Consider the following 16,300-nt stretch of genomic DNA (forward strand, 5'->3'; position numbering starts at 1 on the left):
CAAATTAATCCTTAGGGTATGTTTGGTACAAGAGAAAATTTTTGGTGACCGGGAATCATGATTAATGGGAATTCAGTAGAAATTGAGTTTACTTGGAATCTTACGAAAGATGTGTTTGGTTCGCCAAAATATTACTGGGAATATTGGGTAAAAATTACTTATTCCATATTTGGTTTAGAACGAAATATGACTTGGAATATGAGGTTATTTTACAAAAATAACCCCAAACAATTTTTATTTTTGTAATTGATAGATTGGGTCTAGATTTTTATGTGTATTGGAGTATTTTTGTCTCAAAATTTATTGTTGTGTTTTCCCTTTACTTGGTATTCTGATTGGTATTCCGAATTACCATATTATTTTTGGTAATCTGAATAGTGACTTTTCTTTATAAATCAAATTACCGATAATCCTTGGATATCCGGGAATCATAATTTATTCCTTCTACCAAACGTGGTAATTACATTTACCAAAGAAGGATTACTGGTAATCCTCTCCAAAAACTTGAACCAAACACCCCCTAAGGTCTTTGTTGTTTGTACACAAAAGACTAGAGTATATAAATAACGAAGAATGATAAGAAAGTATATAAATAACGAAGAACGATAACGAATATTCTAATAGAAAATCGAATTCCTCACATCATCAGACTTCACATTAATTTTAAAACTATAATTGTTACTAACTGAAGTTAAAAGAAATTAATCTAACTGAACTATAAATGATATAATTGGAAAAAAAAAAAAAATTATTTGTTTGACCACCAATTTCTTTGATCCATGATAGTATAATGTTCTCTTATTTATTTTATTATTTAATACTTGGAATAAATTTTGATACTAACCAAGAAAATGGATAATGGATAAATATAGATAACTCTATTAATAATGGATAAAAAATAGTTAAAGTAATAAACTAGTTTTTAGCATGCACCTAACATGTTAATTTTTTTTGTAGAGTTCGTAAACATAGTAATGAAACTTCAGTAATTTAGTTGTGCAAATTTCAATCTTCATTGCCTCATACTTCATATCTAATTCAAGTCAAGGTTTGAGTAAATTATTCTTTTCCTATGCTCCAAATCCAAAAGACTTTCATGTCAAAAGTTGTCATTGTTGAACTTACATGTAATAATTTAAATTTTTGTGAGGATTAATTGTTAAAAATATCACATAGTTGTGAATTAGACCAAAATAACAAATTTAGATATAATATTTTGGGACTTTGATATATTGTATACGTTAAGACATAATATGATGTTAATGCATAGATAGCACATTGATAGTAGCAAAAATAGTTTGCACAATTCAATGTATTTGTGGAATCTTGATTCTTAATTCTCCCTCATACGTCCACAGAATACAGCTAGTAAACATAAATAATTAAAAGCATTACCAGAAAAAGCTCAGATGGGGACCATGAAGGATACCACCATATTTACATTTTCCAACCTCTGCACCATAAAAATAATTTGGTGAGCCACTCTCTTAAATACTGAATACTGAATACTGAATCCTTCCTTGGGTTGGCACTAGCAAGACCATTAAGTCAACCAAATCCTTCAGCTAAAAGTTCTACAATGGAATTGGTTCCAATTCTTCTTATTTTAAGCCTCCAAAATCATTAGTTTAATAGGTTCTACTAGCTTCTCATTATCATAACTGTTGACCGAAACTAAGTCAGAATTTGGATAACTGTACGACAAGTTTTATGGCATTTGAAAAAGCCTTTGAGTCATGATAGTGTGCCTCTTCAAACCTTAACCTCAATTTATATGTTTGACATAGTACACCAGTCTCTTTCAACCAAGTTGCATGTCCATTTGGAATTTTCAACGAATGACCAAATCATATTATGAAAATACTATTGCATCCCTGATCCCTCCCTCAACTGCATAATTTACTCAATTCAAGGATAAGGGCCATGTTGGTCATTGCATCAGAATTTGGGAATGCACCGGGAATACTAACTGAAAGCACATCGAAAAAAAGAAAATTAGGATTTAATAAAAGAGTAATTCTAGTATTCTCAATTTTTAATTATTAATATAATAAAATTTAATTCTTAAAATAAAGGTAATAAGTATATTTTTTATAAACTAATTACAAATTGATTCAAAATTCAAAAATTTAAAATCCTAAAAATAAAGAAAATTCCTAACATAAATATAACAGTAATAACTTCTAAAAATAAATAAATAATTATAATTAAATAATTCAAAACACATATCAAATCTTAGATCTCGAATCATGTCAAATGTGTTTTCCTTTTCTTGTCAAACAAATCCTAATTATATCAGCTCTATTGAGATTTGAATTTGATCATAATTTGTTATATTTCAAATCATTACTTTTTTTAATAATCGGGCCATACTTATTGGGTCACAATTTTGATTCACTCCGATTTTTTTCTAAATATTCACCAATTGTAATTGCATCAAATATTTAATTGCATAATTTACTCAATTCAAGGATAAGGGTCATGTTGGTCATTGCATGAGAATTTGGGAATGCACCTGGAATGCTAACCGAAAGCACATCGAAAAAAAGAAAATTAGGATTTAATAAAAGAGTAATTCGAGTATTCTCAATTTTTAATTATTAAGATAACAAAATTTAATTCCTAAAATAAAGGTAATAAGTATCTTTTTTATAGACTAATTACAAATTGATTCAAAATTCAAAAATTTAAAATCCTAAAAATAAAGAAAATTCCTAACATAAATATAACAGTAATAACTTCTAAAAGTAAATAATTAATTATGATTAAATAATTCAAAACACATATCAAATCATAGATCTCGAATCATGTCAAATGTGTTTTTTCTTTTCTTGCCAAACAAATCATAATTATCTCTGCTCTATTGAGATTTGAATTTGATCGTAATTTGTTATATTTCAAATCATTGTTTTTTTTAATAATCGGGCCATACTTATTGGGTCACAATTTTGATTCACTCCGATTTTTTTCTAAATATTCACCAATTGTAATTGCATCAAATATTTAATTGCATAATTTACTCAATTCAAGGATAAGGGTCACGTTGGTCATTGCATGAGAATTTGGGAATGCACCTGGAATGCTAACCGAAAGCACATCGAAAAAAAGAAAATTAGGATTTAATAAAAGAGTAATTCTAGTATTCTCAATTTTTAATTATTAAGATAACAAAATTTAATTCCTAAAATAAAGGTAATAAGTATCTTTTTTATAGACTAATTACAAATTGATTCAAAATTCAAAAATTTAAAATCCTAAAAATAAAAAAAATTCCTAACATAAATATAACAGTAATAACTTCTAAAAATAATTAATTAATTATGATTAAATAATTCAAAACACATATCAAATCTTAGATCTCGAATAATGTCAAATGTGTTTTTTTTTTTCTTGCCAAACAAATCATAATTATATCTACTCTATTGAGATTTGAATTTGATCGTAATTTGCTATATTTTAAATCATTGCTTTTTTTAATAATTGGGCCATACTTATTGGGTTACAATTTTGATTCACTTCGATTTTTTTCTAAATATTCACCAATTGTAATTGCATCAAATATTTAATTGCATGCTTATTTTGAAACTGTCAGCTAGCAAAGCCAATAGCACAAGACAACTAAAGACAACAGCTGCAATGATCAACGAACAAAAAAAAGCACAATAGCATATCTGGTTTTAGAAACCTCGTTGTAATTGTAATCTTTGTTCCTCTACTTTCATGGCTTTGAAGGTGATGCTTCTTCTTACCCTTGTTCTTGTTTTGCACAGTTTTGTGATACCAACCTGCCATGGCCAGACTAGTTCTCCTCAGAATATTGAAACTTTCTATCCAATCGAATTTCCAGAACCAGTCCCCATAACACAACCTCCTACGCCACAAGCATCACCACCATCACCAGGGCTGAGACCAGTGGCAGCATCCACAACAAGCTCTTCATCAAACAGTAAGATAGTGCTGACTGTAGCTGCAACAGCAGCAAGTACTCTAGCTGTTTTTGGCTTGATTTTCTTTTTATTTCAAAGATGCTTCAGAGCAAAGAGGAGAAAGGAGATCCCCAACACTGTTGTGCCTCAGATAAACGTGTTTGAGAGAATGGAGGGAAACGTCAAGGGACTGATTGTTGATGAGGATGGTTTGGATGTGGTGTACTGGAGAAAGCTTGAATGCAAAACCTCAGACAAGGGTTTCCAAAAGGAGGTCTTGCCTAGTTCCAAAAACAAAGAAGAAGATGATCATGAAGGAAATCAAGGGAAAAGATATGGGCCCATTCAAGAAATTCCTCTGCTTAGAGGGAAATCTTCAACTTCCCATATGAGTATATTTCCAGAAGAGTCATATACAATTATGAGAATTCCACCTCCTTCTCCTCTTCATGTTTTTTCTGAATCAGTTGGAGTTGCTACCAAGGGTCTTCAGAAACCACCAGACTCTCCTACTCAAATATTTGCTCCACCCCCTCCCTTTTCATCACCCAAACCACCCTCCATCTCTTTATCATCAATTCCAAAAATGACAAGTCCTGCACCACCACCACCCCCTCCAACAATACTTGATAGAAAGAGTCAAGCACCACCACCACCACCTCCCCCTCCACCAATCCCAGATAGAAAGAGCCCAGCACCACCACCTCCGCCTCCACCAATCCCAAGTAGAAAGAGCCCAGCACCACCACCTCCTCCTCCACCAATCCCACATAGAAATACCCCTGCACCACCACCAATCCCTGCTAAAAAGAGTCCAGCACCACCTCCTCCTCCTCCATCAAAAGCAGGTGGCTTGAAGTCATCATCAAAACCACCACCTACCCCTATTGAAAAGTCAATTACCACAGGCAATGATCAAGTAAAACTGAAGCCTTTGCACTGGGACAAGGTGAATACTAATCTTGATCACTCTATGGTGTGGGACAAAATTGACCGTGGTTCTTTCAGGTAATCCTAATATACTAAATTTTCTGAACTTAACATGTAAAACTTGATCCCTCCATTTTAGTGTTCACTAATGATTTCTAAAATTTCAGGGTTGATGGTGATCTTATGGAAGCTCTTTTCGGGTACGCTGTCACCAACCGAAATAATAATACCCCAAAAGGAAATGACGCAACAAGTCCAAGCAGGGATGCCTCAGCTCCATCAACAAATGTTTTCCTTCTTGACCCCAGAAAATCACAAAACATTGCTATTGTTTTGAAATCTCTGGCAGTATCACGAAAAGAAATTATTGATGCACTCGCTGATGGTCAAGGTCTTAATACAGACGCCATTGAAAAGCTTGGCAGAATAGTCCCAACAGAAGAAGAGCAATCCCTTATACTTGAATATGAAGGACATCCAGCAAGACTTGCTGTTGCTGAATATTTCCTTTATCACATCCTCAAAGCTGTTCCTTCAGCATTTAAGCGCTTGAATGCAATGCTCTTCAGGTTGAACTATGACTCCGAGATTCTAGAAATCAAGGAGTTTCTACAGACCCTTGAGCTGGGGTGTAAGGAGCTTAGAAACCAAGGGGTATTTGTGAAGCTTCTTGAAGCAGTGCTCAAAGCTGGAAATCGTATGAATGCAGGTACTCAAAGAGGTAATGCTCAAGCTTTCAACTTGGCTTCTCTAAGAAAGCTCTCTGACGTAAAAAGCACTGATGGAAAAACCACATTGCTTCACTTTGTGGTTGAAGAAGTAGTTCGTTCTGAAGGAAAACGTGCTGTTCTTAACCGCAATCACAGTTTGAGTCGTAGTAACAGTAGGAGCAGCAGCAGCAGCAACAGCAGTGGACACTCTGAGAACTCTGATACTTCAAATGAGCAAAGACAAAGGGAATGTATAACGCTGGGGTTACCAATTGTAGGAGGGATCAGTTCTGAGTTTTCCAACGTCAAAAAAGCAGCGCTTATAGATTACAAAAGTTTTGTTGGTTCAATCTCAGCACTCGCAGCAAAAATAGTTGAAATTCGAGAACTTGTTCTCCAGTGTGGAAATGATGAAAGAGGAGGCTTTGTGAAAGAAATGAACCATTTTCTAGAAAATGCTAAGGTGGAATTGAAATTAGTGAGAGAAGAGCAGACAAGGGTAATGCAGCTTGTGAAGAGAACAACAGATTATTATCAAGGAGCTTCTTCAAAGGACAGTGCAGAACACCCTCTTCATCTATTTGTCATAGTCAAGGATTTTCTGGATATGGTTGATCAAACTTGTATTGAGATTGCACGTAACATGCAAAGGAGGAAGACAACTAGGGCAAATTTAGGGTAGTAGTCAGTAGAGACACCAGCATAAGGACTTCTGAGGTTTCAAACTGAATGTTGGCCAAACTGGTTCAACTTTTTTCTATTGGACCATTACATAAGGGAGCTGAAGCTGAAGTCCTAAAAGTCAAGAGTTCAGAATGATAGGATTGCGTTGTTTCATTGAGAGTGTGAATGAGACAGGTCCCAAATTATAGTGACTCGGAAGAGAGTAACTTAGAGGAGCGTGGACCCAACCTAGCGCAGCTGAATATTGGAGGTTATGAAATACTGTGAAAGCAGGGTATGCTTTTGCAAATTCAGAAGTTAAAACCATCCTTGTGATGTTGTCATTTTTCCACATTTCAACATCTAAATTAACATTTCACTTGTGTAGAGAACTGTTGTTCCTGAGCATTTTTTAAGTCTCACGTATATAGATGTTGGATTCTTTTTGCATCAACCAGAACGTGCTCCGTTTCTTCTCATTTTCTATTTAATTTGTAAGTTTGATAAATGGATTTTTATTTATTTATCAGATGAGACGCGATATAGCTGACTTCGCATACATAGCCCACAAAGGAAACAACTCTAATCAATTGAACTCATAGAACAGAGCTGACTGAATTGACAAAAGGAACTTATGTCATCAAAGATTTTAATTTTAAACTCACCATGACAATACATGAGATTCGCTTTTGCAAAATACACAGCAAATTTGACGTTCACATTACTATCTTAACTGCAATACTCTCAATTCTTGACACCAAACTTAATCTGCATTAGCCCACTTAACTAATCTTGGTTTTCCTGATTCTGAAAATTCTTCAATTATGTTTCCCAATGTGCAGTCTTGCATCATCGCATGTGAATGGGGGATTGATGAGTTGAATTCTATAGACCGACATGGTATATATCAACTTAGCTTCTTAGATATATATATGGTCTACAACAAGTTAGAAAATAGAAACCATATCAATCACCCCATGGAATGGATAGAGAAGAAGAACTAATGATGCAACCAATTACAAGAAATATATGCATTTTTTACATTACAGAAATTATACAATATTATTTTCTAACATATATATTGCCTAGGAGGGGTATGAGGAAGAAATTTATTATCCATAAATGATGCCTACTCCTCCCTCCTACTCCTCACAATGTTCATAAGCTCCTATATAACTAGAAGATTGCTCCCCTGTTACTAACTAAACGAGAATATCATAGCGTTGAGTTGTTTCCATAAACATTTCCCCTGAACATACAAATCTACCTGACACACTGGTGTATCCTCCTCTCGCTTTACCTTCACAACTTTTGGGGCTACCGAGGGTTCTCAGGCTTAGCATCACCCTGCATGAGTAGACACAACACAATGATGATTAAATATAGGAACTGGACATGGTTAGCAGCAATCCAAATTGATGAATAGCTTCTAAATCAAGGCTTCAATTGTGTAACAATCACCAGACTCCAGTTGTGTAACACAAGTTTTAGCTGACTTCAAGTAAAAGTTATATTTTATTATTTAAGTAATTTGCACGTGTCCCCAGAATGCAATCAGTAACATTTTTTTATCAGATTGCTTTGTAACATTAAGCATAAAGAAAAGAAATAGTCAGCCGTTACTCCAAAAAAAAAAGAAAATTAAATAAGGAAAGAATTAGTCAGCCAATAAATATTAACTGCAATTTATGTAGGGAAAGATCTGCTATACTCAGTCTTCACCCTGCTGTTGACATGGTAAAGATCAGATGAGGTGTATAACGCTTACCTTTTCAGGACGACTTTTTGATACTTTTTGACCACGGTAAAAAGCTGGTAGGGGCGTGGCCTTGAAATTATGTTTTAGTTTTTTCATCTCTGCCTCTTTTTCCTCCTGTTTTAGGAATACAGAGTTCAGACATGCCATGTATGCATATAATATAGATGAAAATAGCAATGTCCAACTTATAACCAAAGATCATCCATTCTATAAAATTAAGCATCATAGTGCCGGCTATCTTCTAAACAATTACTTCTGACACATTATAAATATATGCACACACTCTTAAGGCATGGGCAGGAATATAGGAAATGCCAGTCATTTCTAGAGAAACATTGTAGAACATGAAAGAGTACCTTCAACTTTGATTGAAGACGCATTCTCTCTACCTCTTTTGCATTAGATTTTTCCTCTATTTTTCTTGAAAACTGAATAAGAAACAAAAGGTAAAAGAGTATAATTTGATCAGTAGAAGCTAGAAAAAAGCAGTACTTTCAAAACCTAATATATCACATGCATGGAAATGTATAGGCAAACATTAAGAGCCAGTCCTACCTCTTTCCCTTTCTCTGCTCTAATGTCACTTTTTGGGCCCAGAGTAGTTGGTGCAGCATTTCCACTTCTTTTATCCATATTCTCAACCTTAGTTGACCTATTCAAATATAACTTCAAGAGGGTCATGTACAGAAAATTGAATTCCTTACACTTTCATCAAAATAGAGCTTATTAGATTTGTTTCATAGAAATTTTGTCAAGAAAAGCGGTTTGACCCATATTTTCTCTAAATTATCCACATTTTACTTCAATGCTATAAAGGTGAAAAGGCCTGTGGACTGCAACCGGGAAATCTAGAAGGTTTCTATGATTGGGGTAGAAATGGAAACCCTGTATGCAAATTAGATGCAGCTAATAATAAAAAATATATCTGGGTATAAGTTGACAGTTGATAGTTTTGGATACCTGAACAACCTTGGGTTAAAAATTGAGAAAGATAATGACAAGCAGAGGTAGGTTACATCAAATCCAAAACTAGCATGCAGTTCCAAATCAATACAGAACAACGGTGGTTTTCACAGTATTGCTTTAAGGAGTAAGTTTCAATAAAAGAAGAAATTTCAATTAAAATCGCAAGAGATATTGTTGGGCAAAATCAAGTTATTACTAAAACTACTTTGTATAACAATAACTTCCTATGCTTCCTCATTTATTCAGCATTTATCTACAGTTTCGTTGGTTGGAATTCTCCCAAAGAAAACCGCCAATAAAAACATGATGTCATCAGATGGCAGTCTTAATTGCGTAAACTAATTCACAATACTGGTGAGATGCATTAATAGTATGAAAGAGATAAACAAAAAAAAGGCTGTGCAAAACACATCAAGGAAATGAAACTTGTGCAAAAGAAAACACATTATCAGTGCTGATAAAAAATTTACCGTCCATTTTCTTTCCTCAAAGCTGTAGTTGTTGCAACCTTTGGCACTGTCCCCCTTGAAGGAACCTGCCCAAGAAATATTTAGAAAAACATTTTCAAATCAATGTGATCTTCTACAGGTAAATATTACCGTTTATATTGTAACAAAAAAAATATGACTGTGTATCAACAATAAACAACAGTTGTCCATAAAGATTTTCCAATTACCTGCTTTTTTACCAAAGATCTGTCTTCATCAGAAGTTTTTGGCTGGTTGAAATTGTTCTGGAATGTCTTAAATGCTCGTTTGACTATATCCTTATCCCCCATATTCTCCATAATGAAAGATTTCCTCATTGTAGCATGAGGAGCTGGATCAGGATTACATGGACCCAAGCTCAGGGACATATGCAAAGATTTGTTAACAACTTTTCTGCTCTCCCCACTGGAAATAATTTGCCTCCTAGATAAAGAGGGAGAATTTCCCTTTTTAGTTGAAGAGGCAGATGCAAATGTCTTGGTTGGAGTTGATGTAGGCTTTGAACTTCTTGGTGTGGAAATTTTGGATGCCTTAGATGTAGGTTGCATTGATTTCTTCTTTGTCTTAGCTGCATTGCTATCCCTATTCACGGAGGTAACCTATCCAAAATAGATGGTGAGAAATAGGAAAGAGGGTAGCCAAATAGCCATCCTTTAAGCTATAGAAATTATGATTTCACCAGTCCAATTTTCCAATGAACACAAATTTAAAGGATATATGAATTAAAGCAAACCTTAGATTCGTTTGGATGATCCAATTCGACATCTTTTGCTTCAACTTCTGAAGCCTTTCCTGTCTCCTTGTACACAACGTGTGAAATTTCCTTCACATCTTCAGCTTCAATTTTGAGACTTTCTTCTTGTTTTATGTAGACATCTTCTTCACGTTCATCTATCTGATGGGAACTATGTGATCTGCTTTCCAGTTCCGTGTTCTCTACCTCAACTGATGGACTTTGGTAATCTCTTGAAACTGCAACTTTCTCCTTAAAATTATCCACAGGGGTCTCACTGATCTCACCAACAGAACTTATTATTTCTTGCTTAACCCCTTCAATGGAACCTTGATTGTTGCTCATATCAAATTCTGCAGCAGTCCCACAAGTGCCACCACTCAGATCTATACCATTTTGATCTTCTGATCCGAAAGAATCTTTCTCCGTTTGCTTCTCTTGAGCCAGCAATTCAGCTTTTCGGGCAGCAACCCTCTTGTAATGAGCTTCAAAATAAGCTTTCTTCTGGGCTACTGATCCAGGTGTGGCACACTTCTCAACCTCTTCCAAGTACTTATTTGGAGAGAAGGAGGACCATCTCTCCCAAGACAAGGAGTCATTCTCAAATCTCCCAAACGAAACTGAAACTTGCAAAGCAGCATTGGAAGCAGCAGTCTCTCCCATCTGGTTAAATGGCAGGGAAAAAAACAAAAAAATTGTTTGCATAATTGCAAGAAACCAACACACGCAACTCACAAACAACACCAAAAAGCAGAGAATTTTAACAATCACAAAATGGGGATTCAACCTCCCAGAGACCCAGACAGATTTACAAGGAACAATAATTGTAATAATAATAAAAAGAATCAATATTTAATCTGAAACAACATTAATGACAAATGGGTTTACCTTATCTTCAAATATTATTGCATCAACAGCAAATTCACCCACAGAAGTAAGTTACCACTCAGCTACAACCCCAAAGACACACTAAGATATGCACAACATGGCCTGTAAACAAGCAATGGAGGAATAATCATTCATGGAGATCTGCCCGAAAAGACCAGGAGTGAGAAATGGTCACAATGGGACAAAAAGAGGGCTCTAATATAATTTGCAGCAAATGATGAGTAAAGGAAAGGCAGAGACACGTGCATGTGTATTGTGGAGTGAGAGAATACTCATTCTTTCTTCCAATTCAATTTCTCACTTCTCCTTTCTACAGTAACGACTTCCTTTGTCTGCTTGTGGTACTTCAGGAAACTCCTAAGAAGATGGAAAACCCAATCAACAAGGCAAAGCAATCCAATATTCCACAAAAGCAAGAAATGAAAGCAAAGTCACTCGAATGGTTCTAGATCACAACAGTGTATATTGTATTCCCTAAAAGATGATTTAACTTTTAATGGCAATGAGTACCACTGCTTTTTCCAGTGAGGGCCAAGGTTGAAGCAGTTTAGACTTTAGAGATCATAATGAGGACACAGAATTATGAAGGGATAACCCTGTCCCAGTTAAAAAGAGAACAAAAAGGTACAATTTTTAGTAAATAATTTATGTGGGTAAATGAGATTGGTTGTCCCAAACTATGGAGCTTCAACTAAAGAAAGGAGATCACAAGTCACAACCATACACCATGACAAACTTTCCTCCCATTAATGATACCAACGAATATCTCAAGACTCTTCTTCACAGAAAGAGACCCAATAACCCCAAGGCTGTGATGATTAGATTACGTTAGATTAGATCAGAATTCAGATCAGATCAACAAGGGAAGGAAGGAAAGAAGGCCCCACATGAACAAAAGCTGCACACTTGCGACGGTGTGTGTGAAAGGTTGCATGTGATGGGTCTCAAAATTTATTATATCACTCACTTGCGCCACATGTGGACCATGATTTAATTGGCCGAACTAAAATTTAGCATTATCATTTGTCATGCACTGGACATAAATTAATCTAATAAGAACAAAATAAAAAAATATGCCGTATTACCTTACCGGCTCAAACGATAGCGTTTCCTTTGTAGAGTGTCAGTCCTGGGCCCAAGCCCAATTAAATAATGAGGTTTGCAACGTTGGACTTAACTTGGAAATAGCAAGCATGATTAATCACAAGTCATTTTCAGTTGAATAGAACGTAAACATCATCCACTTTGTGTGGCCTATTCTAACTTGATCAAGTTTCCTTTTAGCTTGCCTTGTCTCTCCCTCATACTATGCTCTTAAGCTACTCAATCACCTCAACCCCACAATAATTTACATGTCAAGCTAAATTAACATCACCATCCACCACCTATTCTTTGTCTTTCTCTCTCGCTACATGTATATATATATAACTTGGCTTATGCTGTTAAAATCCATATTATAACATTTCTATCTTATTCTTGTTTGACTTGTTTCTTTCCTCCTATGATGGTTAAAATGAGAACACATTTTCACTCTCTTCCACTACTATTGTTCAGCTTTTCCCTTTTATTTGGCCAATCCAGACCCGACCCTGACCCACTTCAAGACTACTGCGTTGCTGATAACAAAAACGCTTTCTTCATCAATGGTGTGCCTTGCATCAACCCAAAACAAGTTTCGTCATCCCATTTTGTTACATCTGCTTTATCCAAGCCTGGCAACACTAGTAATAACTTCGGCTTCAGTGTCACCCCCACTAATACTGTTAACCTTCCCGGGCTTAACACCTTGGGCCTTGTATTGGTTCGGGTTGATATAGCGGGTAATGGGATTGTGCCGCCCCACTCACATCCACGGGCCTCAGAAGTTACCACTTGCCTCAAGGGCCGGTTGCTTGTGGGCTTTATTGATACATCAAACAGAGTCTTTACCCAGAACTTAAGGCCCGGTGAGTCATTTGTTTTCCCAAAGGGCCTGTTACATTTCCTGTTTAATATTGACACTAAGGAACCCGCACTAGCCTTGTCTGGTCTCAATAGCCAGAATCCAGGTGCACAAATAGCATCACTTGCATCATTTGCTAGCAAGCCTCCTATTCTTGATGAAATACTTGAGAAGGCTTTTCAAATTACCAAGCGAGAAGTGGAAACAATTCGCAGAAACCTTGGAGGATGAATTATGCTGCTTGATGAAGGTGATTCAATTATGATTACTACCAATATACTTCTTCATTTATTTATTGTCATATTTTAAAATGACAAGAAAGAGAGACATCCAAGTCATCGTGTTACATTTCATGTTTAATAATCGATAAGTAAAATCTGATGGTTGATTTGAGTCATCATGTATTGAATATTATTGTGGTTATTTCTTTGTTTATAATACTGCAATAAAACTTTAATTTTCGGTTCCCGAATCATTATTTTGTTGATCTCATTTTTGTCGTAGACATGCTGCAAATAACGCCATTGGCAGCATATTTTGTAGTCCGAATTTTTATAATTGGTCGATTTTTATCCATAGTTCAATTCCGTAAGCAAATGGGAAATTTCAAATGAAACAGACATTATAACGGTGCATCTCGTGTAGTCAACTTCGGTAAAATCGGAAAGCAAGCTATGACTTCATATTGGACACTTGCACACGAGTCCTACTATTGACCCACAGAGGATGGGGAAACAAAAGCCAAGTTTACCTTACTCTGTATATAAAACCGTTTATTATTATTTTATTATTATACGAATTACTAGTGATGCTTGCCTTGGATTCTTCATGAAATGACGCGTGTTAAGAAAATTGCAAGTCAAGATGAAATTGCAATGATTGAACCTTACGCGTAGAACTTTCCAATAAACATGAGCTGTTGGCTCTAAAGTAGTCGATGAATGAAAATTACGATACTGAGGATATGCGTTTCATTTTCCTGAAGGGAAAGGAAACTATTCTGAGTACTTATCAAGTTATTAACATTTGCAGATCGCACTGTATACTACTTTATAGCTCTTTTTCCACTTTTTTTACCTAGCCTTAAATCATGGTGAATCTATGATCAAATCTCAATCATAACTTGATAAGTAGCAGTGTGTCATCACAAGCACCCTTAAGCTATCATTTGCAGATAGCAATCTATACTCTCTCTTTTTTCCAGTAGAAATTAGAAAGGCACAAAAAAAAAAAAAAAAAAACGAGCCAACACATTCATCATTCAAATGGCTAGTAGGTAGAAAAGCAAACAAAAGATGACAGGAACTCAATGCTAATAAAACAAAGAACAACTGTCTGTTATTCTGCACTATGTTTGGCACATACAATCAATGGTCCCATACGAACAACTGAACCAAACCCACCAAAATTGTTCCAAGAGATGGAACCCCCCAGCAGATAAAGAATTGAAATTTCATATGTAAAGCACAAGAATTGAAATGGATTAAAAAAAAAAAAAAAAAAATTCTACAGAAAGAATGAACAAACGCCCCCCTTCCCCCAAACAAATCTGTACACTGCTCTACCAAAGAATCTCTGAACAACAAATGTACCACCAAAGAATCATCATAACAAATCATGAGCATATCCAACTAATATAGAAGAAGAGAAGCTCCAAGGTTGTTCCCTCGCCCTGTTCTGAAAGTGCCTTGGCTTAAACAAATCATAAGGCTCCCAAAGACGATCCAAGGGACAAGGTTGCTTAGCATCAAGCCTAACCCAAGGTTTCCCTTTCCCACTCCAATGCAACAAGCTAACAGGGCCAGGATGCAAAGACCTACAAACCCCATTCAAGTTATCCCCACCAAGACCATGTTGGTTCCACCTATGATCAATGGCCTCAACATTCCCACCAAACACAAGCAAGAAAGGAGGTAGAGAACCCAGCTCGTAAATCCTCTTCTTCTTTTGCAACTCCATCCAATTCTCAATCCTCTTCCTATAGTTCCCTTCCCTCCACCTCACCAAATCCATTATCATCACCCCAGTGTTGAAATAACAAGGCTTTCTAGAACCAAACACACGTGACAACAGAGGGTCCTGCCAAAACTCATCAGTGAAGTACTTTGTGAAGTTTGCGTGGCAATACTCCGGTGCGCCGATAACTCGTGACTCGGTGAGTTTCACGCTCCAGAGCTTGCGAACGTCATCAACAACAACAACGTCCGAGTCAAGGTATATGACTCGGTCCACGCACCGATCCAGCATGTCACCGAGGTAGTTCCTTGCGTAGTTCAACGGGTTTTCCAGTGCCGAACGAACCGAAGAGGAGATCAAGTTGATCACCGTGTCTTCCCTGAAAATGTGAACCTTGAAGTTCAGTGAAGGGAACGTCGATCGGACTAATTGGATCAGGACCCGGGGACTCGCCGGGTCGAACTCCGCCGCTATGAAATGAAAGAACACGTTTTCCGGGCACGTCGAGTGGCGGAGGACGGAGTGCACGGCGGCGATGGTGCCTCTCAGGTAACCGGAATCAAGGGTCATGGCTATGTGAACCAGAGAAGGGTCACATGACAATATCGAGTCACTGTTTCCGGATACAGGGCAACCCGCTCCGTTGCGATACTCCGGCGCCTCCGAGAACTGGAAAAGGGCGTCGCCGCCGACGGCGGCGACGGTGGTCGGAAAAGACCGAATACCAAGACAGAAGGGCAGAAAGAGACAGCACACAATGAGGGGCAAAACGACGGCGCTTAAGCGGAGGGGAAGCATTTGCGGAGGAGGGGAAGAAGAAAGAGAGGGTTTTGGTTTTTGGGTCGATGGAAAAATTGGTTCTTGATGGAAGAAAAAGAACGAGGTCTTTGAAGGGTTAGAATGGCACTGCAGGGAAAAGAAACATGAAACATCACAAAAAGGCAAAAAATATTGCCATTTTTCTTTCTTGCCTTTTTTTGTTTTTCTTTCTTTCTTTCTTTTCCTTTGTTGGTGCGTTTCAAAGAAAACACGATTTTGGGTTATCTCTGGAACCAGGAAACAAGAGAGTTCCAGAGAGGAAAGAGAGGGAGAAGCAGCTGGAATTGAAAGAGAATGAGAAATCTATGACCTACTTATATCAGATTCATTTTCATTCATTCATTCATCACTCTATCTGTCTATGTCTCTGTCTCTGACTCTGTATTTTCTTTTTCAATTTTCTTTATTCTCTCTTTCTCACTATTTTTTTTCTCTCTATCTCTTATTGCAGAAAAAAGGAAAGAGAACGTGTCTTGTTTTAACATACTAGCCGAAAACGCTGTTAAGCAAGGAATTTTCT

General features: G+C 36.5%; 4 protein-coding genes across 6 annotated transcripts; 2 read left to right on the plus strand and 2 right to left on the minus strand.

Moving 5' to 3' along the window:
* The first annotated feature begins 3,609 nt into the window (after nt 1-3,609).
* Nucleotides 3,610-6,539, plus strand: LOC133304764 (formin-like protein 8). Its single transcript, XM_061504822.1, has 2 exons — nt 3,610-4,934; nt 5,024-6,539. Exons 1-2 carry the CDS (start codon nt 3,721-3,723, stop codon nt 6,246-6,248), a joined length of 2,439 nt encoding a protein of 812 aa, XP_061360806.1. The 5' UTR covers nt 3,610-3,720; the 3' UTR covers nt 6,249-6,539.
* Nucleotides 6,540-7,206: 667 nt separating this feature from the next.
* LOC133304765 (protein WVD2-like 7) lies at nt 7,207-11,911 on the minus strand. Of its 3 annotated transcripts, XM_061504824.1 has the most exons (10): nt 11,574-11,911; nt 11,310-11,420; nt 11,064-11,165; nt 10,176-10,838; nt 9,631-10,041; nt 9,425-9,489; nt 8,544-8,640; nt 8,345-8,416; nt 7,998-8,102; nt 7,207-7,576 (listed from the first exon to the last, which is right to left on the minus strand). In XM_061504824.1, the coding sequence occupies exons 4-10, from the start codon at nt 10,836-10,838 to the stop codon at nt 7,547-7,549; spliced, it is 1,443 nt and encodes a 480-aa protein (XP_061360808.1). In that variant the 5' UTR covers nt 11,064-11,165; nt 11,310-11,420; nt 11,574-11,911; the 3' UTR covers nt 7,207-7,546. The 3 variants fall into 3 exon arrangements, with proteins under 3 accessions (XP_061360808.1, XP_061360807.1, XP_061360809.1); XM_061504823.1 differs by having other exon boundaries at nt 11,064-11,420; XM_061504825.1 differs by having other exon boundaries at nt 11,336-11,911.
* A 665-nt stretch (nt 11,912-12,576) lies between these two features.
* LOC133304775 (germin-like protein subfamily 1 member 1) lies at nt 12,577-16,292 on the plus strand. The gene is made up of 2 exons (XM_061504838.1): nt 12,577-13,255; nt 16,232-16,292. Exon 1 carries the CDS (start codon nt 12,577-12,579, stop codon nt 13,234-13,236), a length of 660 nt encoding a protein of 219 aa, XP_061360822.1. The 3' UTR covers nt 13,237-13,255; nt 16,232-16,292.
* Nucleotides 14,018-16,041, minus strand: LOC133304762 (probable galacturonosyltransferase-like 9). The gene has a single exon (XM_061504820.1). It carries the CDS (start codon nt 15,757-15,759, stop codon nt 14,611-14,613), a length of 1,149 nt encoding a protein of 382 aa, XP_061360804.1. The 5' UTR covers nt 15,760-16,041; the 3' UTR covers nt 14,018-14,610.
* Nucleotides 16,293-16,300: the final 8 nt, after the last annotated feature.

The sequence above is a fragment of the Gastrolobium bilobum genome, unplaced genomic scaffold (genome assembly GCF_033153095.1).
Source record: "Gastrolobium bilobum isolate Gb01-03AN ecotype WA unplaced genomic scaffold, APGP_CSIRO_Gbil_v1 utg4323, whole genome shotgun sequence".
NCBI lineage: Eukaryota > Viridiplantae > Streptophyta > Magnoliopsida > Fabales > Fabaceae > Gastrolobium > Gastrolobium bilobum.

Coding starts and splice junctions, on each gene's coding strand:
- LOC133304762 (XM_061504820.1), bottom strand. CDS start 15,759: ATGCTTCCCCTCCGCTTAAGCGCCGTCGTTTTGCCCCTCATTGTGTGC.
- LOC133304765 (XM_061504824.1), bottom strand. CDS start 10,838: ATGGGAGAGACTGCTGCTTCCAATGCTGCTTTGCAAGTTTCAGTTTCG. Junction 9,490..9,630: donor GATCTTTGGTAAAAAAGCAG/GTAATTGGAAAA, acceptor TTTCTTGGGCAG/GTTCCTTCAAGGGGGACAGT. Junction 8,417..8,543: donor GAGCAGAGAAAGGGAAAGAG/GTAGGACTGGCT, acceptor TTTCTTATTCAG/TTTTCAAGAAAAATAGAGGA.
- LOC133304775 (XM_061504838.1), top strand. CDS start 12,577: ATGAGAACACATTTTCACTCTCTTCCACTACTATTGTTCAGCTTTTCC.
- LOC133304764 (XM_061504822.1), top strand. CDS start 3,721: ATGGCTTTGAAGGTGATGCTTCTTCTTACCCTTGTTCTTGTTTTGCAC. Junction 4,935..5,023: donor ATTGACCGTGGTTCTTTCAG/GTAATCCTAATA, acceptor CTAAAATTTCAG/GGTTGATGGTGATCTTATGG.